At 49.5% G+C, this 26,116-nt stretch overlaps 1 protein-coding gene across 1 annotated transcript in view; it reads right to left on the bottom strand.

Moving 5' to 3' along the window:
• LRIG1 (leucine rich repeats and immunoglobulin like domains 1) overlaps positions 1–25,000 on the bottom strand; it is a 93,615-nt gene extending 68,615 nt beyond the window's left edge. Inside the window, exon 1 of the mRNA XM_086470323.1 lies at positions 24,318–25,000. Within this exon, the coding sequence (XP_086326449.1) occupies positions 24,318–25,000 (683 nt within the window). The remainder of the gene's footprint in view (positions 1–24,317) is intronic.
• Positions 25,001–26,116: the final 1,116 nt, after the last annotated feature.

Below are 26,116 nucleotides of genomic sequence, written 5' to 3'. Positions count from 1 at the left end.
CACAGGGAATCTGAACAAAGGCTGCATCGAACAACAAATTCTGCTGGGAGATGTTAAAAGGCAGATATACTCTTGCTTTGAGCCCATCCCATTCAGGCATAAGCCAGAGTAGATGCCATCTTAAAACTGCCTGATGGCCTCTGAAAAATAAAGTCCCATAATGAAATTCCACGTAGGTGGCCGCCTGGCTGCACTGAAAATAGAAAAGCTAACACTACAATTAGGCCAAGAACAGAAATACCCTTTCGCTGCTCTGAGTGGTCCTTGCAAGCCCAGGCGCCCTGCCAAGGAGCTCACCATTCACTACTCACACTGCACCTCTCACGGGGCAAAAGGCACCTTGGCTTCACACCAACGCCTCACACTCCAAAAAGCAATTATTTGAAAAACATGAATGCAGAAGGTGCTCCCAAGGTTTGTTATTGCATGGGGAGGGCCACAGGTGTACTCACCGCTTGGGGAATTCAAACCACCACCTTTTGGGAGCAGATAATCTCCACAAAGAGAGTAAGGAGAAGAGATGTCACCATTTCATGGTAATCACAAAAAGAGAATTCTTGGGGCTTGTGGCTTTCCATTGCTTCTCTAAGCACAGACAGCAATGGAAGAGAAATGCAGCACTTCATGCACTAAAGATGAAGAAATCCTGAGGTGAACCATGATGGAGAACCCAAGGCACCCCACAAGAGGGGTCACAGGAGAGATGAAAGAGGACAAGTCTGAGGTGACCAGAGGGTAATAGCACAGCACGTGGTTGAAAAACCACAGAAAAGAAACACCCATGCAACTCCCTGCCACATTTGTGAAGCCATGAAGAGAACTTTTTCTCCTCCACACAGGTCACAACTTGGCTGTTAGCTGCACAGTTTTCTCAGTCCTTCCTAAAACCAGGCATTGTCAGAAACAGGACCCTGGGCTAGACAGGCCACCGACTCGCAGCAGCATGGGAGCACATGCTAATGTAGACTCTCTATTCCAAGCCTGGCTTGACTACAACAACGCCACATTAAAAAACACATTTTCCTCAATTTGTCACAGCAAGCGAGGTATGAAATAAAAAGCTTTCCAAATCTTCCAAACACACAGGCTCCCCCCAAAAGCCTTTTGCAAACCAACAAAAATTGTGTAAAAATAAATTGTAGTGCATTTTATAGGGGAAAAATAACTCTGCTGCAACTGGAAACACATAATCTAGCTTTTCCCTAACAAAACCTACAGGAAATGGCTCTGCAAACGTTAACTAAGTGATACTGAACTTTCTCCAGAGTGTTGTATAGGAAGTAACACTGCAGAAATGACTGCCTGATTTAACCTTTTGTCCAGACTATGCTACAAAGCCATACTACAGAGGTATCTGGCTGATGTTAACAATCCTCTGGTGTATTCTCTAGAACTGCAGCAGAGAGAGCAGGTTATCTCACACATGCTCAGCAAAACACCCTTGCCACAGCGCAAAGCCCAGGCAGCCAACTGCTGACAGAAAACAGAATTGTACAGTTTTCCCTTTCTGTGGCTGGCAGTTGATTTTTGTGGGGTTTTTTTGCTGCTTTTTTTTTTTGAAGATGGGGAGAAGTAACAGCTGTCCTTCAATGCAAAGAGCAGAGCAGATGCCTGCACCCTCTGCATTCAGACCTGTGCCAGACTAACAGTACAGACATACCAAGACATCCCATCTCTCTACTGCCTGTCAGACCATCCATCCATTTCTTAAGAGAACTCAATGATACCATAGTATTTCTGGGCAGAACCCCCTGTAGCATCACATTTCTCAGCTCCACCACTAACACTCACTGAGCTTCTTCCCCTTTACTTACCACCTCCACCATCTCAGGAGGGGCTGCTTCATGCAACAGCGAGTGCCAGTGAAGGATCTTTACTCCTCCCAAGGCATCTCAGGAACGGCACGTCTGCCAAGAAATCTGGTGTCAATATTTGCCTGGAGCTCTGCAATCAGTTACACAAACTACGGCAGGCTGCCCTCCATCCTTTCTCCCCCACCATCCACATGCTCCAGCGTGGAGAAGGTGTTGCTGCAAAGACCTAAAACAAGTCTGGTTTTCAGCCTTGATTTTTTTTTTTTAGTCAAAAAAGAGGAGCAACAGCTTGCATATATACTCCATCTACTGAATCCCCAACACCTCAATCTTTGCTTTCCATGAAATATGCTGTATGGAGAAGAAAAACGTAAGGAAAAGAAACCAAGGCTTTTCCGCATTTCCATAAAGCTTGGGTTCCTATGGAATTGCTTTAACCAGGACAGAGGTTCTCAAGAGCTATGGGACACATTTACAGGTTAGCCAGCAGGAAACCATTTTATGCCTTTTTTTTCCCAGCAAATTTGACACCACCACCAAAGTTGCTCCAAGAGACAAAAAAACCCACCAAACACACACATAGGGGCAAGAGCCAAAAAAATAATCTGTCTGGAGTGAGGACATAACCCTCTGTTCAGGAGGCTCACAATAAAATGCCCCCCACAGAATGACCCAGATTTCAATATACCAAATTGGCCACTGGGAGGGAAGCCAATACACTGCAATTGGCCTTGGGAATTAGCTCTAGTAGCGTTTTTTCCCCTGCAGCCCCACGCTTAGTCACGTGAATAGTTACATAAACTGTACCTTTTCCATGAACACCTTCTCTGGGATAAAGGTTTTCATTTTACTGCACATAAAAACACTCTCCACAGGTTTATAAGCTTTAATTGCTATGTGAACACATAAAAAGGGCCCAAATAAGTCTATTTAATGGTTACATATTAACTATCATACACCTCCAGGCTTGTGTTATCCACCTATTTGCTAGATCAATAAACTGCTTGTATGCAAACTCTTTAAAAATGGTGCTGCTGAAAGTGTTCCATTCCTGTTTACTAATAACTTAATGAAATTAATTGGAAAGTGCTACCTATTTCTGAAGTTTTCTGCTTAGTACGGCTAGGGGAAAAAACAAGCTGGTTTTCAGTACAAAGAATCAAAACCATTATCTCTCCCATGCTCAAAATTGGATGCCGGCCCACAAGGTAATGCAAGAGTAGTACAACTCTGGGCTGGGAAGGAGTCTGGTGAAGAAAAGTGTGTTCATGTGTGTGCCTGCAGAGACAGACCTCCTCTAAACCCAAGGAGAAAGGGTCTCTAAGAAATGCTGTAAGCCTGAACAGCCAGGAACAGGGAAGCTGTTTGCATGAGGACAAACAGGAAGCACCAGCAAGAGGTTTTAGGAAAGCATACATCCGAAATACTCTTATTGACAATTAAAATTAAGGGCATCATCCCCAGTGAATCCACTCCTCTGCTATTCACCTGCCACTGTCTGACACTCACCTCACACGACTGACAGACAAATTTGGCCAATAAAGCAGCAGGTAAGGAGGTATGTGTGCAACAGCAGTGGATGGGACAGCATCAAATAAAACCTTACCACAAGGCATCCTTGCCCTTGCACCTGAACAAGCCATTTAAGAGAAGCTCTGCAAGGCTGCCCACAAAAGCAAGCCTTCTGCAATGCTCCACACACCTCAGTGGAGGAGGGCGGAAAGTACTTCATTTGCTGTCTCATTCCTAAAGCGACAGAAGCAGCCTGGTGCAGCCTGACAGCTTGCTTGTTATGGCAAGAGCACACTAAGTGCCTGCTGAATTTTACCTTGGGCATTTACAGATGCCCTCATGTGCCATCAGCCCACCCGACAGTCACGTGCTGTCGGCAGCAGGGGCACAAGTCCAACTCCTGCACCCCCCTGCCTCCTCTGGGACAGGGGAGAGGGCGAGCGAGACCGAGCCAAGCAACCTGAGAGTGATTAAGTGTTGATCAAATCCAAATATTTCATAAAGTTTCTGGTATGCTCAGCCAGCTTCAATGGCCTCTGCACTTTGCTGTGAAATCCCTGCGATATTTATGAGAAGTCTGCAAATGGCTCCTTTGTCACCTTTTTTTTATTTTTCCTCCTTTGTAAGTAAAATGCAGAGTCTGAAAATCCAGAGATGCACTTTGACACCCCAGCGTGCTTCTCCAAGCACCCAGAGAGCTCTCAGTGCGGGCAAGGGCACCACAGCCCCACACTTCATCACTTACACCCTTCCAGGGACGGATAACACCGCTGCTTTCTCCCTAACCAGCTCCCCTTTCCCCACGGCAAGGAAACATCCCTTCTCCCTTGCTGCCCTCCTGGCCGCTCGCTTCCCACCCCATCTGCAGACCTGCTTCCACAGGGGGCAGATCCACAGCGGGCACTTCACACCTCCCCACCATAAACCTGCCCAGAGCAATTACCCAGTCCCGCTCCCGCTGGGAACACATTGCTGCCCTCGTTTCGAGCAGCAGAGCCACAAGGGCAGCAGGCAGCTGGCCCCAAGGCCAGGGTAGGCACAGAGAGAAGCCAAAGGCCCACGACAGCAGAGGAAACACAAACACAGGGGTCTCACACCGCCTGCTCCCCCTGCCTGCCCACCCCCTGCCTGAGCCCATTAAAAAAATTAATCTCCATCGTAAAAGCTGGAGCACAGCCTGTATTTCAGGCCAAATAATAAGGGGAGGCCTTTATAAATAAGGAATCACTTACTATTCAGAGGGAGGGGGATTATAAAGGTTATTTAAATTAAAAACAAAACTGCGCAAATAAACCTCGCTGCCTTCCCCCCCAGCCGCTGCAGCCTGAGCCCCACGTTGGCTGCCTGTTTTGCACATGTTATCTGCAAACGGCAGGCAAGGCGATTCCCCGCTCCACACCATTTCACAATCTGCTCACTCTGAACCTTACACTACGTCAGGAATTAAACAAACATTTCCTCCTTCTTCTTCGGGGTTTCCCCCCCCACACACACTCCATCCAGAGCTCAGATCCAAAGTCCAGCCAGGCAGCAGGCACGGGGTTGAGGTCTAACTGCCAGCTCAGAGAGCTCGGCACCTTCCTCACCGCCTCCAACAGCCCCCCAGAAGCATCTGTGGGGGCAACTGGTGGTGGTGACAGGGCACACAGACTCCATCACACTGGGAGAAGCAAGAGGAAAGCTGAGGGGCAGGTGTCTGCTGCAGCTTTCTGTGAAAGACAGCCCAGAAAACAGAAGAGAGGCTCTGTGAAACCCTGAGCATCCCTCCCACCACTCCACTAAGAGAGGATAAAGGCAAAGCCACCAAGTCTGTTTATCATGCAGAAATGAAGAATGGGGGGAAAAAAAGACTTCTTTGGAGCCTTGCTCCCAAGGAAGATAAAGCTGTAGATATGTGTTCTTATCCCAAATAGTCTAAAACTGGGATGAGGCCAGAAGGCTGGGAAGGGCAAGTGAGCCAAACCAGGGACAGGTAGGGGAGGAAAAGTGGCCAGGGGCCAACATGCAGCCTTCCATCCCTGGCTTGGGATCACCTGGGCCCATTGCTATGGTAAACAGGGCCCCACACACTCCCAAAATACACCATGGACAGCCAAGGTGGGAAAGGAGGGTGACATTAAAACACAATGCAGAGATAACAGGAACACTGCAGAAGTCTATTACAACAGTCAGTCAGTCCTGGAGACATAAATCCTCAGGAAACTAGATTTCATGTGCCTGTTTCCATGCAGATTACTGGCAATTATGAGTAACTGCAGCAGAAAGATTTGATGAAAAGTCTTCTCTTAATCTGTCCGTATTTCCAAACAGGTTTGTGTTACAAATTTAGGATTTATCTGCCTTGGAAAACACTGCAAGAGCCATAGCAGGGAACCAGCAAACAGAGAGCATGAGATAAACCAAGGGGCTGAATACTGGAGAACCAAGTCAGGTTGAATTTTCGTGTGGTTGCTGCTATTTAATGGCAATGCTTCATTAAAATTTAGCATAAAGGAAGCTTTTGTTAAAGGCCTGCTCTTTCCCTCCCTCCCATACCTTCCCTCAGGGTTTTGAGATCACATTAAAAAAACCCCACACATCTCCAAGCTCCTCAAGGGATTTTTTTCTTCCAGCAAAGCCAAGGCTGACAAGACTTGACATTCCTGAAATGTTTAAATGGGGGGAGAGGGAGAAACAACAACATTTTTTCAAACCCACTTTATGCATCAGACACAAGCAAGAATTGGCCCAGGGCCAATTAAAAAAAAATTTTAAAATATTTGCAAGATCATCTTAAATACTCCCAATGTTCCTAATGGAAAAGTCCCCGGCTGCACACTAGAACCAAGCCCCCACACCAAATACTGAGCATTCCTGGAGGGAACTGCGGAGCAGAAAGACATAATCGAGGCGATTGACAAACCACTGCATGCAACTGTCATCATTCCATCCCCAAGCACCCGGTGGGGACATGCCACCGTTGGCACTCACCCACAGCAGGTCTCAGGCTCTGCGGTGAAGCCCCTGAGGGAGGCTGGTGGGGACCAGCCTCCCCTTCCAAGCAGGCAAGGAGCCCTTGGAAAAAAAAAATCCAAACACATCCCAGGGACTCTAATGAGCTTGGGATTAAGAAGCCTGGCTAATGATGAGGCAACAGCCAAGATATCCAATTTCTGCCAAATACTAGAAAAAAGCATACCACTATCAGTAGCCATTATATTAATTAATTCATACACCAGCCCATTTTGTAGCTTTTTCCAGGCTGGGGTTTTGCATGCCCAATGCTGCGAGACAGAACTGGGCAAAGAGAAGGGTGCAGATGGAGCACTACAGCTTGCAATAAAACCCACTGAAGGTGATACAAACCAGATGTGGACGGTAACTCCAGGCACTCTGAGAGGTATTACAGCTTCACATGCCAGCCACAGCACGCCGAACACTCAGGAGCAAGCACCCATATCGCCAAAACACACTGGAGAGTGAGGAGCATTTCAAGGGGGGGAGGGCAGAATGGGTTAACGGGAACCCACTGAGCTCCACCAGCCAATTATTCTTCCTCGGTTTACTAGCACAGAAATTTGGGCATCAAAGAGCACTGCAGTGTTCCACTTGTGCAATAAACTCCTTTCACCAACATCACTTCACACTTTCCAGAGTGCAAAGTTCGTGCTGATATTGTTGGCTTTCTCACTCCCTGCTTTTTGGCACTGTCCTGCCTGCTTGGCTGTTCATTAATATGCAATCAGTACATTAAAGGCTTCATTCCACAGACCCAGCTAGGCTGTAACACCCTTTTCCAGCAAGTGCTGTCTTGTGGGGGACAGAAGTGCAAACGTGTTTAGGTGCTCCTAAATACTCAAAATTAAAAAAACCTAAAGCCTATATTCCTACCAATTGGGTTTTACAGAACAAGGGATTATCACCACCAATGCAAATAGTATCCACAGAAAACTTGGAAACTATACTGAATTTACTCTCATTATGCTTTACTCCTTTATGCATCAGTTACACTACTAAGTTTCTGCACAATTTACAGACCGACTAATCATAGCTACATGGCAAAGGCTGCCTAAATGTTTCCACCATTTCTCTTTGAACGATGGCTAGGCTGGGATGCTGTGAAGAGTCTCCCAAAAAATCCCACTTGTTTTTTCAGCTATCCTCTAATCTCCCAGATCTGAGCAGGAAGCGGGACAGCCCTGCCTCATTTACAGCCACATGGAAAACCGTGTCACCATAGATCAAAATTGCTGCTCTTTTGGGAGCACTTTCTGAACAGCTCTGCTCCCCACACCCCTCGCTCCTACCAGCTCCATCGGTGCTCCATCACTTCTAGGCCATCAGTGTGCAACTCTCATCCCAACCCAGGAAACTAACTCCCCTGTTGTTCTCTACAAAAAAAAAAGCCATCAGCCGTTGGCAAACGAGCTCCCCAAATAAACACCCTCTATTTACTTCACAGCCTCCTCTTCTCCGGCCCCGGGCTTGACCATTTCAGCATCTGGTCCAGCCTGTCCCCTCCTGGCCCACCCACCATCACCTCCTGCCCTGCTTTCCAAACAGGCACAGAAAACTTATCCCAGCCTCCCTTGATATATTATTAAATCCTGTCTTATTTTTCTTCCCTGGGAGACTAAACATAGGCTGTTAGTTCAATATAAAACTAAGTACATGCTCAAAAGACAGAACAAACAGAGTTTAATTGTAAGGAGTACTAAAAAAAGCACTCCAGTTGTTTCAGGTCATTTTAAGCCACATTAAGTTTGTCCCACTTTTTCAAGCATCGTTTATGATGGAGAAGAGCCCAACTGGAAAACCAAAATCAAGAATCCCTGAACTCTGAAGGAAGGTTTATCTGAGTTTGGGCCTGTATCTACACTGAATGTAACACAGCCAAGTAACATTTTTCCATTACTTTTTATCACTATTGCTTTGTGTTCTCCCCCCACGAGCACAAGGTCACATCAAAATTTCTCCAGGCAGCCCCCAGTCCCATAAATTCATTAGAGATCTGGATTTACATCAGTGGGATTACATGAGATCAGCCAAATGTGCACATGCTGGAGGGAGAGGGGACAAAGCAGCACTTCTAAACTGGAGAGTATTTTTCATTTATAAATAGTTTACATTTTTTGGATCCAGCAGCGGACAACCCGCTCAGTCTGTACTGAAACCAAAGAAATGTCATGTGTGAGCACTAACCACAGTGTAACAGAGATAATAAACAACAGACAAGCAGCCATATGCAACGAGGCTAACGCTTTTGGTAGGGGAGGCAAATTAAAAGGAAAAGAAACACCCAATTCAGCAACGCTCACACAGCTCAAGGACCTATTAAATTCCAGAGGGACCCATTTCTCCACGTTAGGCCCCAGGAGTAACGTCCACAAGGAAGCCAGTTCCCTACATCCTGCTGTGCTTACCTACTCTCGGCTGTACTCCTGGCTTTAGCATCTCTCAGACCATTGCCCAGCACTAAGGAGGGCCCAATCCAGATACCTGCAGCAAGGAAGGACAAAGTGATATCCACACAGTCACATGAAGCACGTGCAGAACAAGGAGCATGGGGTGGCATCTGAGTCCTAGGGCAATACCCTGGGTTGATCTGCACAGGAGAAGTTCAAATTCTGATCCAAGACAGACCTGGTGCAGTCTTCTAAATTATTACACATAGGAAACAACTACAAGGAACAGGAACCTAAAACACGCTGTGCATCTTGCAACCACATACCATGTTTTCACACCCCATGAGATGTTTGCAAACAGCTCGTACTCAGCATCGGGTGAGTGAGGGCTGCTACATGCAAAGCACTTGAAGTCTGCTGAGCTCCTTCAGAAGCCTCCAGCCTCATGGACTTCACAAAGAGAACTAACCAAGCTGGACTACAAACCTCCTACCCAAACCTCTGCTTTCACATCAAATTAAGCTAAAATGAACACTGACATCTACCTCATCCATGCTTTTACAAATGCTTTTGCTATTATGTCAAACAATCCTATATCCCACAAAAAAGTCTCAAAACGAAGCGGGACAACTCTGTGCTTGCCAAGTAGAGGAACTTGGACTTGGAGCACCTCTACTGAAATCTGCCTGCCAAGATCAATTTGATGTGTTTTACTACTGCAAGGAATTCCACAAACATGCTGGTAACTTTTGAGCATCAGTGTGGGTTCCTAGGTAGGAAAACACCTCCTCAAAATACACACTTTCTAGATTTTGAAAACATTTACAAGATGTAAGAGAATTCAGGGACGATTCACCTGCCATGTGTAGACACTAAATCTAGTAGAAGAGGCTGAGCACCCATCTCTGATGAGTGAAAGCCTACAACCAGATATGCCTGACTGAACAAAGGTTTGTTTTCAATTATATTTTAAATTCTTCTAACAATAACTGCGTGGCATCTGGCACCGACACATCTGAGCCTTTGAAGTGGTTCTTGACTCCAATGGGAAGAGGGGGGAGGGCAAAAAGGGAATCAATCTGCAATTTCAGTCTGACTCAAACCTCTTCTCTCAAGAGAAAATGTTAATATCACAGTCCCTCAGCACACCAGAAGCATGCTACCAAAACCAAAACAAAACCTGTATTTGGGTGAAAATAGCAATGGGTCTGCACTGGGGTTGCTGCTTTCACCTTCAGAAACAAGGTTATGAGTTACATGGGTCAATGGTCCCAGACACAGGACCTTCCTGCCTCCCAACACCTCCCCAACAGCTGCCTCAGATGGTGTGACACTACATCTCCTTCCCAGTCACTCATGCTCACACCTGTAATAAAATGTCCACGGGAACAGACATCTAATGCCTAAATCACAACCCCAACAACCAAGAAAAGGACAGTTAAATCAGAAGACAAAGGCAGCAAGCAAAGCTTGCTGTCACATTCCCCATTCAAAATACCATTGCTGGCCACCCAGCCCCAGAGAAGAGGCAGCACTTCCATTTCCCTGTTTCTGGGCAAAAGCAGCAGCTCCCATTGAGCTCTTCCACAAAAACTTACTGTGAATGTACATTTGTAGCATCCATGACAGGCCAGGACAGCGACACATGGATGCTGAGGGGTGTAAATTATGGGGTCCTGGTAACCACAAGACCAAAATCACCACAGACATGCTCTGGAGAACATCCCCAGGAGGCTTAAGCAGACTTGCAGTGCCTGCAGGCACACCAGCTGCCACACACCCTTGCTTCCCTTTCACTTAAGTCCATCTTTAGGTATCTAAACCCCTTTTTAGATCTGGCCTTAAATGACATCACTAGTGACAACAAACCTCAGTTTAAAAAAATGTGTATCTTCTTTATCTGGTTTGTTCAAATAAGCACAGCTGTGGTTTAACAGCAACAAGGTGGCAGAGTGCAACAGCTCCCAAGACCGGGAATGGTGGTTTTGATCGGAATGATGTTCATTTAAAGAGGGATAAAAATGCCTTATTCATTTTCCCCAAGCCGTGCCCAAGTCCTACCAAGTCTTTTTGTTAGTTCATACAGTTTCTGGAAACATTTTCTGGCTCAAAACATTTGCACAATTTCAAGAATCTGCTCCACAAATCTTGAGGCTGCTTTGTTCAGGAATGCTGACATGTGGGCAAAGGGAAACCAAAACGTTCCCTTGAATGCTGCAGAAACTTTAAAGTCTGCCCAAGATGAAAAATGCAAGAGTCAAAACTCTGAAGGAAGTGTGGGTTTTCTGCTGCATTTCAAACCGCCCCAAACACGCTCTTCCAGCACAGAAACGTGGCCTTGCCAGGCCAGCCTGTGCGCCTAGCAAGGCTGATGGCCCCCATGTGCTCCCCTCAAAGCAGGGCTGGAGTTAGGAATGAATAAATAAAACAGACTTTCAGATCAAGTTCTCCTGGCCTTTACAGAGCTGATCACACTGTGAAAAACCTCTGGGCAGAGTCTCTTATCCCCAGACAGGATCCACTCACTTCCCAATACCTCCCCACCCACAAGCACCAAAAGGCAAGCATGCACTTGGTCTTCTGCTTGCATACCTCCTGGGGAAATACTTGAGTTGTCCTCTGGAAATATCCATTTAATTCCATGAAATTGAGAAAACTAGACCTCTAACTTATCCATAAAGCCTAATATTTATAGGCTAACATTAGGTGAGGTGGATCCTCACTGGTTTAATTACAGGGCCATTTTCAGGCCAAGGAGTCTTGCCCAAGCCAGCAGTCTGCTCACGGCTGCCAAAACAAGGCTCAGCTCCTGCTGCTGCATTAGCTTGTCATTTATTTCTGCCCTGCTCCCCGATGAGTCCCAACAGACACCGTGGGATGAGGGCTAGAGGTACACTTCTGACCAGCATCACAGCACTGAGCTAAGTGCAGACCAAGGGTGGAAAGCAACCACCGCAGCAGGCTGGGCACAGGTCAAATAGCCACACACAGTCCCCAAAACACCATCCCAGAGGTGTTACACACATCCCCAGAGGGGACAGGATTGGTTCACCTTGGCTTGAAAGCCTTCAGTGGAGGTGGCCACAGAGAACAGCAAAGGAGCCAACACGTGAAAGCCTTGCAGAGGGAGCAGTGCTGGAGCCTCCTTCCTGGCTTGCCTTCTGCCTTTGCTCTCCATGGACCCAGATGTAAACAGGCATCTGCAACCCTCTCTCACACACCATGGGAATGCCATGAGAAGGACCAGCTCTGCTCCTCCAGGGCAGGCACAGCCGGGTGGCTCTGAAGCCATCCAAACAAGCCAAGAGGGATCCTGCATTTCAAACCCAAAAAGCAGGAAAACCATCAAAAAGCATTTCAGCTGTGACAGACCATAACTTCCCCAAAACATTTCAAGGCACATTTTCAATCCACTCCCAGTCCCACCCCAGTCCCACAAGGGCTGTTGCTGTTACTGTCCATCACACAGCAGCGCCCGCGGTTCGGAAATTTTCCTGCTGCCAGCTGCAAACAGCACAGGGAGCCCAACGGGAGGGGACAGAGCAGCACAGGGAGACAGTGGGCCAAAGGGAGATTCGAGGGATGATGCATCCTGCAATGGCGAGGCAGACTGCTTTATAACCGGCAGTCAGAATTACTCAGGAAACCATAGAGGAAGCAATTGGAAATTGTTGGACAGGGAAACTTTCCCATTTTGTTTCCAAATGCGCAGGCCCATAAGTCTGATGAATTCCTCTTTTAGCCATGCATCTCACAAACAAAGCACCATTAATTAGCACGCAGCCCCAAAAATGTTCGGCTGCCACCTCCTCCTTCCCCCCCCCCCCCCCCCCAAAAAAAGGTGGATTTGTGTTGGTTTTACTTTAAAAAAAGTTTACAACAAGCCTAAATGGCTTAATCACGCACAGCCTGCTCCCCAGCAAGCCCCACGCTGGCATTATGACTTGCACACAGGGTGCCTGAAAACCTCGCCTTCGAGCTGGCTCAAGTATTCACAGCTGGAGAGTGAAGCAAACAAAGTAAAGAGCAGTAACCAGAGCCCAACCACAGCCTCCGCACACCACCAGCTCACCGGCAGCACCAGGGCAGTACCCAAAAGGGACCATCGCCTTAGGAAGGGGTGGGCAAGGGGGTATGCACAGAAGGTGTTGGAAAAAAGCTTGTGCGGTCCGAATAAAAGGAAAGCCTAGGAGACACGCAGAGGGATGCAGCACAGTCCCAGTGTCCCTGCCAGCTGAAGGGACAGCTCGTCAGGCTCTTGTTAAGCAGACCACAAAGTGGTAGCACTTGAGACACAAGTGCTAGGAACCATGAGAGAAACACTGTAGTAAACAGCTTGGGCTGTGATCTGGCACCTCCCAAGGATGCTGCCCAGCTGCATGGCTCTGCCTTCTCCCTGCGCTTGCTATAATGCCCAGACCCCATGAGCAGCTGGAGGCCCTGGTTGCCATCCCTGCCCTGCCACCATGCTGCCAGGGAGAGAGGAGATGCAGACACCCAGGGCCACCGCTTGCCACCCGCAGCCAATTGTCCAATGCCAACCAGGCCACGAAGGCATCTTCTTCCTGGAAACTGCTCCAAGAGAGGAGCAGCAAGTCACCAAAACCAATTCCCAGCTCTGGCAGTCACAAGGACTTGCTGCTTTGGCTGAGACACTCTCCCCCAGTTCAGGTGCTGCCTCCACAGCATTCCCTGCTCACAGGAACGATGTATGGGGTAATCCAGCACCAAACCCTCCGCCTGTACCTACAGGTAGTAGCAAATACAGCACCATCCCAGCAGGACTCTGAATCCCTCCTTCACTGACTTCCTAACAGAGGTAAGCCCAGCACTCTGCAGAACCATCTCTCACAGCTGGGTATCAGTTATCTGCTTTTTTTCAACTGAGGGGATGGTTTGATGGCACTGCTCTCCCCCTCAGTGATGCTCTGACATCTCATACGGGATAATCTGACACTGCTTCCCTTCCCTCGGTGGGGATACAGCCACCCTCCCCAGCCTGCTGCCTATGAAAGGCAGGCATTTCACATTTGAGTTCGCGCCTCAAATTGAAGTTGGCCAATGACATCAAAAGCTCTGGGGGAAGAGAACAGACACATGCACCACTGCACAGCCTCCCTTCTCAGGAAACCTGGGTAAAAAGCAGTACCTGCCTCAGATTATTAAACCAGGAAGAAGCAAAGCCAACACTGTTTGAAGTAGACAGTATAAGCCAAACATCCTGTCAGATCTGTACGACTTGCTGTCCAAGGAGATTAACTCAAAGACCAGTTACACATCTCTGCTGGTAAAGTCGGTAAGAACGAAGCCAGAACTCCAGGAAGGGGTTCAGCTCACAAGAAGTCAAAATCCAAGCAACTTCACTGGGGAGCTGGGCTCCACCCCACAGCGATAAACAGATGCATTTACTAAAGCTGCAGGAGGTGAAGCAAGCCCCACAGGCATCCCTGCAGACCGGAGGGAGAGGCAGGCTGCCAGGTCCTTGTTCAACAGGCAAACCAAGTGACACCACTCAAGATGAAAGCGCTTAGAAACCAGGGGTGAAGCCTCAGCTCCACAGACCCCCTCCCGAACCAGAAAACTTCCTTACCCACTCACACAGCAGAGATGCAGTCTGCCTAGGCACCATTTTATTATCTTCAAACTATTTTCTAACCAATATAACAAGAAAAGTTCATTCATCTGCTGTTATGAACAACCCCATGTCATCCCAACCCCTTAATTTCAATCTCAACAGCTTTTTGGGTGGTCACCATCCTAGTAACAAAGGCTGGAAAGCGGGAAAGAGGATATACAAGAGGTTTACAAACACATGAAACAAAGAGCACAACTCTCACAAATGCTTCCAAATCAGAGAGGTCTAAAAATATGCACCATCTTATTTACTGATTTAACACAGAATATGTGCCCTACCCCATAAATAACCTAAAGGTGTTTGAAAGCCAAGCATCCTGACTTAGAAGACCTGTTTAAGGAGGAAAAAGGAGGAATAGAGCTGTTTATAGACCAATGTAGACAGGAACAGCAGTAAAATATGCTTAGCAAAGGAAAAGTGGAAGGTATGACACCTTTCAAAATCAAGCATCATATGGTTTGTTTAAACATCCTAAAATAGGACAAGTCTCCCCATTTTGCCAAAACAAAAGAAATACAAGCGTGGAAGCAAGGCTGCCCCCCAGTTCAGAAGGAAACAAAGGTGGATGGTGAGTTACAGGGACAAAACAGAGCACAGGATGCTCTCCTGGCTCGCAAGCAAGACCAGGCCACAAGCAGCAGAGACAAGGACAAGCCAACCACCTTGTGTCAGCAGCATTTGGCATTTCTGCACTGCCCATGCCTACGTCCTTGCCAGACAGGTGTGGGAGTCATGAAGTAACTGAGCATGAGAGAAGGGGAAGAGGGTGGGGAACATCCAGGTGCCACCCAGATCAAGAGATACCTCCTCGCCCTTTGCAAGTGACAGAGGACATGCTGACATGGGCCACACACATCCCTGTGATACTCCCCCATCCCCTTGGGGATGCAAATCCCAGTGAGAAAGGAGGAAATCCTGTGGCTCCACGCACCTTCCAGCTCAAACTCAAAGCAACCACCTTGTGCTAGGGAAGAGCCAAATTTGCATTGCCTTCTCATGGACCAGGCTGCTGCAGGAACATCCCACGCTGTCCAGGCTGCTAGAGGATATTTTTTAGGTCTCTGCTAAACGAAGGCTTCTGGTCCTTTTTTGACAAACCTGGGTGGACTGCAGATGACCAAGATGCAGCAAAAAGCAAACAAAGGCTGCTTGGGGCTGCTTTCCAGGCAGTGGTGGTGGAGAGCTAGCTCCAGCCTTGCCCCCCCGCACACAGAGTGGAGGAAGGAGAGGCACCAGTGTTTGGACAACTGGAACACATTTAGGGGGTGATTTTTCACAGGGCCTCCAGCCAGGCTGTTTCCTATGATATCCATTTTATTACCCATGACACAACCCACAGACCAGCAGCTCCCCCATCCACAAGGTCTCCCACCACCCCATTCTTACAGAGACATCGCCCACACCATGCTCAACCAATGGGGCACCTACATACTCAGGACGCCTCCAGCATTACATCCTTAAATGCAACCAGAAGGCAACACCCAGCAAACCTGCCATCTGAATAAATTCCACCAAAACCTGGGTACATCCAGTTCAGCACCTTCAACCCTGGTACCCATCTGTACTGGCAATCAAACAGTGCTAGCCAAGCACCGCTGCGCACGCTGCAAGCACCACCCCACTGGCCAGCCGTCACTTTTTAGAAGTATTTTTCAGATGACAGATAACATAGAAAACCTGTGTTTATTTTGGCGCACGGCAGGCTAAAACAGACTTTAAGTGTGGTTATAAAACAGCCCAGTCTACACCAGCTAGGCAAAACGCATTTCAAACTCGCAGGGCAGTATTTGGAGAGGCTCGTTCTTAGCTGGTGTTGATGGTAAGCTCTCCAGGGCAGAGGAATAGTCACAGCACTGAAAGACAACAGTGTCCCATCCTGGCAGGTGCCCATCCCAAAAGTACAGGCTTTGGGCAACCAGGGAGACACATCAGTGGTGAGGACAGATCCACAGTGGAAGCAGCAAAGCTCCAACTTTGCATTTTGCATCTCATTTCGTTCTCGCACCGAAGGGCTTGTCCTGCCTTTCTGCAGGGAGCAAAAAACCTAACAGTTGGAGAAGGTAGTCTAGGAAAAAAGCATCCTATTTCAAGATTTCACAGCCAAATTTCCACTGATCAAGGGGTGTGTTTCCTAATCTGAAGGATTCATCTAAAAAACAGATTCCTTCAACAAAAGGGAATCATTTGCAATACACAGCCTGTATAGGGGAGTACTGTTTATAAGAAATGGATTTAAGACTGCACCTCTGCAGATTTCCAAAATTAATGAGATTGCTGTCTCTTTTGGACCTCCTGAGGCAAAGGAACACTCACAAGAATTACTGTCTCATTATGAGGAGCAGTATCAAGATTACCTACCCCACAAAAAAAAAATCCCACCCAGCAAATTCTCTTGCACACAAAACTTTAGCTTCAGAACAAAGCTTTAGGCAGTTAATGCATTTTTAAATTCAACTTGTGCATGACAATGGAATGTATGTTTTATAAATCTGTAGCTCTGTAATAAACGTGTGTAAATCTGTAAAGCTGTCCAGTTGTAAAGGGCCTCTTACACTTTTTTCCTGCTGAAATCCATGCAAAGCCAATGCAGCAAGCTACAAAACTGCCATGGCAAGTGCAAATAACCAACCATCCTGCCTGCACATCCAGCATGGTTAACGTTAATAAAAACTAGGCAGACAGCTACAGTTTGACACCTGTCCTTCAATTCTTACTCAAACTGAAAACGCAACCACACAGAAGTGAACCATGCTCCTGGAATTGGATGTGACACGTCATCAGGTCTTGAGAGGTGCCCCCAAAATAGCAGGGTCTGCTTCTAGACTTCTCCAAAATTATATGGTTGTGGCTCGAGAGACAATGTGCTGAAAATATAATGAGGGAGCATAACATATTACATATGTTGTGGTCCTGCTCTGAAGCTGGAAGGGGCTGACGTTGAAGGACTTGGGCTGCAATGCAGGACTTGGTTAACTATTAATGGGTGACTCAGCTACAATAATAGGTATTTCGTGTTGTGTGCTAGCACAACAGCATCCTAGTCCTAGACTTGGGCCCGTATGCATGGCAGAAAAAACACCCACCTTGTAGCACATCATCTAATAGCTGGACATACCAGGAAATAGGCTTTATTCACCCTTTGTTTCTTCCTGTAGCCTCATGCTCTGCTCCTTCCTTCACTAAAAAACAGCAAGCAACCTCAGAGGAGAGCTGCAAATGGGTGCCCAGCCTCCCAGGCTTACATGAAACTCCAACCCAGACCAAGGTGGTATGTTTATTCACTGTTATTCACCAAAAACATGCTCCATGTTAAATTACTCCCCTCACCCTGAACAAGGTGCTAATTCCTGCCCAGCCCTGGTCCTGCAGAGATGATTAACCTGGAGCCTGGATTTTCTGCAGATGGCTCTTCCCAGCAGCATTAGCCTAAATTATCTCTATTCCATTCATCCACATGACCCCATCCAGCTCCACACTGCAGAACAAGGGAGTCACACGGGGTGATTAGGTTAGCAGCACAAAATGATTATGTTAAAAGCTGATCAGCTGAGCTAACTCAATCCAAGGTGTCTCACGGGGCAGCCAACAAGATCAATTAAAAGCCCTGCAGCCCTAATTGAGAGGTTTTGGGTGTGGCTGACATACAAGTCAGGGACAATATACAAGATCTCATCAGATACTGAGGGATGAGAGCCATCATCCCATTCTGCAGCCACTCAAGCTTCAAGACACAACTTTAACCCCTCTTGAAGGGATCAAAGCAACTAGAGACCAAAGGCAGACACTGCTCGGGCACAGGCAGGGCCTCCAGGCACTCAGCAATTCCCAACTGCCCTGCAGAGCCAGTGGGAGCTGCACATATACTCATGAGCCCAGGTGTATGCACAGAGTCAGGAAGGTGTCTCTCCAGCACCTGGGGGAGTGCCTCAACGTGACACCTCCTTGAACCCTTTCAGCACACTCTGCTAAAGCTGCACACTGGGGAGCATCCTTCCAGTGCTCTAGGACTTCCCCACACCAGGTGGGGCTCATGCCTACTCCAGCCCCAGCTCAAAGTTCTGCATCTTGCCTAAATCCCCAGAGACAAGACTCCAGCACCAGCTTACCTTTAAGCAGGGGAGTGAAATCTCACCCCTGCTCAAGGAAGCATTTAAGTACCTGAACTGCTTTGTTCACGGGTCTGAGCTCCCAAACATATCAGTTCACCACTTCTAGCCTCTTGATGCCAGCAAGCAAAGGGAGAAGGCAATCAATTTCACATTTGCTCCTTCATCTCTTAAACTCTGAGCAGGAACTCCTGCAAGGCTCAGCCACCCCCAAACCTGACACCCACAGAACTGGAGAGCAGTTTGCACAAGCAAAGAAAAAAAAGTATTAAGCTGTATCTAACACATAATAATGGTCGATTTTCCTCAAGAACAATTGATGGTGTGTTCGTTCTTTCGGCTGCCTACTGAGATGCTCATTCCCCTGCCCTGGGAATTTTCCCTCTGCAGCTCCTCCTCCCCCAGCTCCCAGACCATCCATTCTCCCCTTTTCAAACTGCACCTATTGTAAATAGTACTGAATATTAACACAGCCCATTGAGCACTTGCTCCTTTTGTATGGGACCCCTGCGTTTCAAATTGCAGTCACTGTAAAGAGGAAAAGCCTCGAAGTGATTAAATGCCATGAAGTTTCTCAAAAGGAGAGAGGAATATGCAAAGGAGGCTGAGGGAGTCCTGGAGTCTTTCACTTGAAGCCAGGGGCTTCTGCAAGAGCCAGAAAGGCTTCTTGGCAGGGATATTTTATTCCATTCAGGCTTCATTATGAATGTCACATGTACTTCTAATCCCAGTCCGATTGAGACAATTTCTGCCCCAGCTGTGGCTCAGAGATTAAGATGAGATGATCAGACAGCAGTTGCAAAGGGCTTGCTGTTAAATGCTGTTCTCCAGTAAGCACCAATAAATATCCCAGCATGCTGAGGGTGGTCAGCGAATCCACCAACACATGCTCACACAGGAAGGGTGGATTTATTTGCAAGCACGTGTATTTATTTGTACATAAGCAGGAGGCCCAGAAAGGCACAGCTTTGCAAGGAGAGGCTTTGCTGTTACCCCACCAAGGCCAAGCTCCAGAGCAGCAACTGCAAGCCTGTAGGGTGCAGAGCCATCATCCCACAGCCCTGAGGTTGGAGATCTTCCCCAAGCAAGGCTGCTGCTGAGGACGATGCTCCAGGAAGCACCGAACCCAAATGTGCCACTGCAAGCTGAGCAGGAGATCTTTTACAAGCGCTCCCAACGCTGTCCCAATTAGTCAGGAAACCTTCCTGGGACCATCACCCAGGAAGGAGCCTCTGGCTTTGCAGAATTTCTTTAGCTTTCCCCACGAGGAGGGAGGGGGACCCTCCACCTGCCCCAATCCACATCCCCCCCCCTCTTCCAAGCCCAGCGGCCCCCCAGGCAGCCAGCACAGGGTGAGGGCTCCGCAGCTGCATGGGGCCAGGCACTGCGAGCCCGAGGTGACGATTACTTAATCTTTGTTCCATTATTTCAGCAGGGCTGGAAGTAGGACATGCAGGGGAGGAACTGCCAGCAGCACTCCCCCCCCTCCCAGCACCATCAGCAGGAGAGTGCCCCCCGCCCCCCCCCCCGCCTTCTCTTCCAGCATCTCCAGAGGAGCACAAGTTATTCCAGAACCCAAAAGCAACTACTGTCCATCTCCAGAGCGCACCATGCACACAGGCAGTGGCACAGCAAGTTTTCTGCAAAGCCCCACTTCGCTCTACCAAGTAGGCAAAGAAGTTACCCTAATGTGCGAGAGCGGAGTGACAAGACCTGACACATTAAAACCCCAGTTGAGCAAGAAATTTAAGTTAACAGGTAATTTTGAGCACAAACATTCAGTTTCATTGCCTTCAACACAATCTCTGTGTGCATACGCTCGAGCACAGCAAGAGTCTGCTACTGACTCCTAGTTCAAATGCACTTTGAGGCCCTAAAACCATTGACAGACACCCACAGGATTTCCAAAAGCATACAGATTCTTTTCCCAGCTCTCTCTGGAAGGCAGCAGCACCGTGCAAACAGCCAACATCCAAGCAGCTGGTGCTTCAGGGCAACTTACCCATATAGCCAAATCCCAGAGCCTCCCCAGGAAACCAAGAGCAGCTCTTAGCCCAGCTCTTGGGCACTGGAGGACTCTGCCTTGTTCCCAGACGTGCCAGGCACACACTGACCCAGGGGGAGAAGGGTCCATGCACAGATGCCTAGTATCCCAAAAAGCTTCCCCTAGTCATTTGGGTCAAAAATCACACACCTGTTTAAAATAAGAGCTTTCATTCCCCCAGACCATACCAGCAATGAATTCGGTATCCAACTGCACTTCCACAGCACTAAAGCCTTCTCACCATTAAAACTCAAAATACTATTGCTCTGTCACCAAAAAGGAAGAAAAAGGAAGAAAAACCCCTCTCATACATGATGCCTAGAAGAAATCTCTCTTCTACCACTCCTCAAAAATTAAGAAGCATGGAGAGACAGAAATAGAGGATGCAGGGGATGTGCCATGTCACCAACGCTGCTGGAGCCCTGCACCTGGCTTTTCTGGGCACAAAGCACTTTGTACTTAAGCTTGGCCCTAAAGTTTACGCCACACATTACACTCTACTGTAAAAACAAACTTCAGACTTAACCACCAAAACTCACAAAGCATCTCCAGCAGCTTCGAGGTGAGGCACTGCAAAGGAGTCCTGCACAGCAACCGCCCAGCAGAGTTGGATTCCCCTGGCATCCCCCACGGACCTTTCACAGCCACAGAGCTCGCAGCGGTTGGGTGCTGCAGCTCCTGCAAGGACAGTACAGGTCATGCCAGAGTGTTGCAACATGCCCCACGCAGGGCTGCTCAGCCAGCAAGTCCTGCACACTTATATAACCGGCATGCAGTCTTGAGCTGCCTCTTGCTTTTAAGAGAAAAAACCCCAAACCCAAACATCTGTGCCATGCTGCATTAACCGTGAGCAACTGCAGCACACCAGCCCTTCTGCGCATCAGCTATGCCTTCTGAAAGCTAGGGAGAAAAATTACAACTCCAAGCTCTACTGCCAACAGAGAAATAACAATGGTTTCAAAATATCCCAATGCTTTTCCTCAGTACTGATAGTCCTGTTGACAAAACACGCAGCACAATTAAGTCTGTTCCAGAACCCTCCCTAGTGTGCCGAGAGACACATTTCCAACCCTACAAACAAAAGGTTTATCTCCAACACACTGAAAACCGACTCCAAGCACTGCTTCAGCATTGTGGCTCTCATCAGGAATAAGAGATAAACTGCCAAGGAGGGGTTTTTCAACAGCGCTTTAATGACATGAAAGCACAGCCACCACCAGTCACCGAAAACAGGATTTATCTCGTCTCCTGTTAGCAATCAAACACGCCCAAGCTCATCACCCCGGGGAAGCAGACACCTTTGGTGGGAGGCACAGCCTGCCCAGAAGCGATGGAGAAGAGGGATGCCCAGCTCCGACATCCCGGTTTAGAGCCCGGGGACCCACAGCCCCAGGCTGTGCTCCTACACAGCCCAGGGCCACTGCAAACCTTCACCTTTGCCTTCTCCTCCAAAACGGCACGTTAAAAAACAAAAACAAAACAAGCAATGGAGATAGTTATAGAGTTCACTTTATAATAGCCACAGAGATAATGTAAGATCTATACAGAGATGTTCTAGAGATTATATGATACTGCATTATAACATGGAGACAGTCACAGAGATCACTTTTCTCCAGCACATGGTGTTTTTATAGAGGACATTAAACTGCTAACAAAAATGAGTTAGCAACTCTCTGCACGAGAAATTAGCATTTAGATACTACAAAGCATGAAAAACACATTTCAGCTTTGTATCCCTAAACTGAAATAAGCAAATTCAAGCTATTTTCAGTGATTAGAAACAATATATTACTGAAACAAAAGTATTTGCAATAGCTTAAAAGTCTGCTTTTTGTATCGGCTATGGAGAAGGAAAGAAACCCTTAATTTTGCATTGTCAGATACGAAAGCCATCACAAAATTCCACTTTAGCCAATTCTTTGGGTAGTTTACAAAGTTACAAACAATATTCTAAGTGGTTAAAAGATCAACAGCCCACAGGTCCATAGCAATAGATTTACACACGCTATTACTTCACCAATAAAATTTCAACTGAACTCAAGACACTGAAAAATCTGTTCCATATGAAAGAGACACTCCTGGGTATTAGCACTCCTGGAAAAAAACACAATAAATTTGTTCAGGCTGGGCTATTAATGCATTTCTCCACATGAACAAAGCTACGCTGTCTTATTTTAAGAGGCACATGGGGATGCTGGAATTATGCTGAGAAGACCAAAAACTTGCTCTGAAAGGTGCCCCAAGGCTGAAGAAAGGCTCGTTGAGAGCACACAGCAACAGGTGAACAGGATGAGTCAGGGTTTTAATGCAGAGGCCACACGTTCCTCTCCCTGTGACACCTGATAATTTCATTTAAAACAAGGCATTTCTGCAGCCAGAAGTGAACAATACCAGGAGAACCTGACAAACCTCTAATAATTCTTCTTAATAAGGAGCTGGATGATCTCCAGCAACACTTCAGTGACCGTTCTCTCTCCTGGCAGAGCTGAGGAGTATCTATTACAACCAGGGGTTTTATAGATTCAATAATCTATAAATCTGTTCAAGCAGCAGAAAGGCCCAGCAATAGAAGCACTGAGACACTTTCCCCTCGCCCTTTCTGGATCCTTATTTCCCCAAGGTTAGGCAACACTTGAAGACACTTTTACAAGTTTATGAGCAGACATACACGCTCTCAGTCACCCTGCACTGTCAGAGGAACTGAGCTGTCAAAGCCAAACACACTTCCCCCCACCACCAAATCTCCTGCTTGTGTCTGACATTATAGTCCGGATCTTACCAGGTAGGAGCAGCGGTGACACAGCCAGAGCAGAAGCGCTGCACTTCCCGGGCAATGGCAATCACCCTGTCCTGCACTTGGACATGTACCTGAACACTTTAAAACACCCTTCTGGGGTGAAAAAAAAGCCACCGTGCTGTACTAACCTCCAGGCACCGGGCTACAAGCTTCAGCTGCTCTCCAGGACATACAATACACCGCAGGTTAATAACTTCGATAAATGGACAAGCACCGAGGGGATCAGAGCCAGACACGCAGCTTCTATTGGCAAACACCACCTGGTTTTTCTTGAAACAGCCCCAAAAGAACCTCAAGAGCCCTCGACTCTGTTTTGACCCACCCTCGCTGCCTCCACGGGCTTTCACACCTTAACAGTTGGCAGCTGGAAACGCCACAGGGGAGAGCGCAGCCCCGGCGCTGGGGTCCATATTTGGGCACCTGGGTGGAGGGTGCGATGCTGGGGACGGCGCGGGGCCCCGGTTTGGAGCACCAGGCCGGGCGTGGGATGGATGCCCTAATAAGGATTCGGGAGCCCGAGCTGGCCGTTATCTCCAGCGGATCCCATCATCAGAGACCAACCCCAATCCCAGCTCCTTTTCCTCCGAGACACCCGTGCAGAGGGGGAGAGGGACGGCCAGCCCGGAGAGGGAGCGGGCAGGCGGGCAGCCCCGAGCTCCTCTCACCCGGCACCAGCATCGCACCCGCCGCCTCCATCCCCGCCTCGGCTGGCGGCGAGAGGCGACACCGGATCACGAGAGAAGTTTCGCACCGCGCAGCTCAGCGCCCAGACGGCGGTAAAGGTCACTTCGCAAAATAAACAAACTCGAGTTTTGTGCGGTGTTTTTGTTTACAGCGGGTTTTTTTTTTGTTGTGTTTTACAAGACGCCCCCCCCCCCCCGTGTGCCCAGCTGCCGGCGCACAGCACCCCGGCGGGGCGGTGCTGCCCAAACCGCCGCTTCGCCCTCTCCAGCTCCTTCACCCTCCGCGTCCCACCCGCGGCGCGACCCCTCCCCAGCGCGGCGGGGCCCCCGCCCGGTACTCACACGTGCCGCGGCCAGCGGGGCAGGTCCCCGGGCACGGCGGGCAGCGCCAGCCCGCCGCAGTTCAGCAGCTCCCCGCCGCAGGAGCAGCCGGTGGGGCAGCCGGCGGCGGCGGAGCCCAGCAGCCCCAGCAGCAGCAGCAGCGCCGCCCCGCCGCCCGCCCGTGACGGCACCGCCATTTTGTATCCGGCACCGGAGAAGGTCCGAAGCGGGAGGAGGCGGCGGCAGGAGCGGCCCCGGCGCGGAGCGCAGCGATAACGCCGCGGGGCCCCGCAAGCGCTCAGCGCCGCTCCGCCGCTCGCAGCATCGCCTCGGCCGCCGGCGGCGCGGCCCCGCGGGGCGATCACGGCACCGGCATCCACCCGCCGGCGGGCGGGCAGGCAGTCAGGCACCGCCGGGCGGGTCGGGTCCGCGTCCCCGCCGCGGGGAGCACCTCCTCCTTCACGCCGCAAGGCTCCGGCCCGGCGGCCGCTGGAGCTCTCCCTCCTCGGTGCGCTCCCGCGGGGCTGAGAGCCGCTGACGACCGCCGCGCCGCTCCTCCACCGGCCCCGCCGCTCCCCGCCCGGCCCGAGCGCCGCTCGCCGCGGACCCACGTTGGCGACACCGCAACATGTAGCCGCGCCGCCCCCCGCGCGCCCGCCCATTGGTTGGCGGGCGTCCTCCGGCGGGCCCGCGCGAGTCGCCATTGGCCAGCAACCCGCCCTCCCGGCGCGGCGCCGCGGCGCCCCATTGATGCCGGCAGCCCGTCAATCACGGGCGCCGGGGCCCGCCTCCCTTTCCCACTCCAGGTGTGAACGCGGGCGGCCACCGCCCCCCCCCCCCCCCCCCCCCCGCTCTGCCCCTCTTAAAGGGGCCGCGCCCGCCGCCCCCCCCCCTCCCTGCTCCGCTGCAGGGAAAGGGATTTCAAAGCCTCCCTCCCGTAGATGGGGACGATCTGCTTCAAGGCGAGGGCCTGGGGGCACCCCCACAGCCCGATGTGCCCTTCCCCGGACGCCAGGAAGGGGCTGCGGGGCCACACTCCCGAGGGACACTCGTGTCCCGCCGCAGGAGCGGGTTAACTATCCACGCGTGTTTCAGACCAAACTTAAGCGGTGAGTTCCCCTTCCTAAATTTACTCCTGTTTCTGAAAGCCCAGCACACACCAGACGTGAGGGAGCACAGTCCCAACCGGGTGGACGCGTGGCTCATTGGGTAGCTGCAGCGTGGTCGTTAACGGAAAAAATTAATCTCAGAGCATCCACACACTCTAAAGACAGGGTTTAGAGGCGGCTCCTCCGAGAGGAGCTCCTCTGAGCTTAGCGGAGAGCATCCAACCAGCTTTAGGCCAAGTTGGGACGCGGCCCGCAGAGCGTTTGGGGGAGAAGCTCTGTCTGGAAATCCTGAGGAGGAAGATTCAGCTCTGGAAGATGATGACATGGTATGAAACGTAGAAACTGGGTTTGTGGATGGGGCAAGATCTTGCTTCAGGATGAAGAGTTTACGGTTTCAGCCCCACCACCTGGAAGCTCAGCCGTACACTGGGAGAAGCAGCGTTGGCTGTGACTGGTGTAGCATTTCCCCGTTCTTCTCTATTTACTCTCGCCAGCCCACCTGCACAACAACTGTTTGGTCTTTGGGACAGCTTTGAGCGTATCAGATTGCGGAGATTAACGATAAACGGAAAACACAGTCTCTGCAAAGGCTTCTCCCCACTCAGCACTGGGGCGACCAGGACTTTCAGGCATCCCATCCCACCTTTCCGGGACCAAACGCCCGCCGTGACAAGCCCGGGTGATGCTCAGCGGTGTCGGTGCCCTCAGCAG

Source organism: Leptosomus discolor, chromosome 9 (assembly GCF_034619465.1).
Source record: "Leptosomus discolor isolate bLepDis1 chromosome 9, bLepDis1.hap2, whole genome shotgun sequence".
Lineage (NCBI taxonomy): Eukaryota > Metazoa > Chordata > Aves > Leptosomiformes > Leptosomidae > Leptosomus > Leptosomus discolor.
The sequence above is the reverse complement of the archived record's forward strand: the minus strand, read 5'-3'. Positions and strand labels throughout refer to the sequence as shown.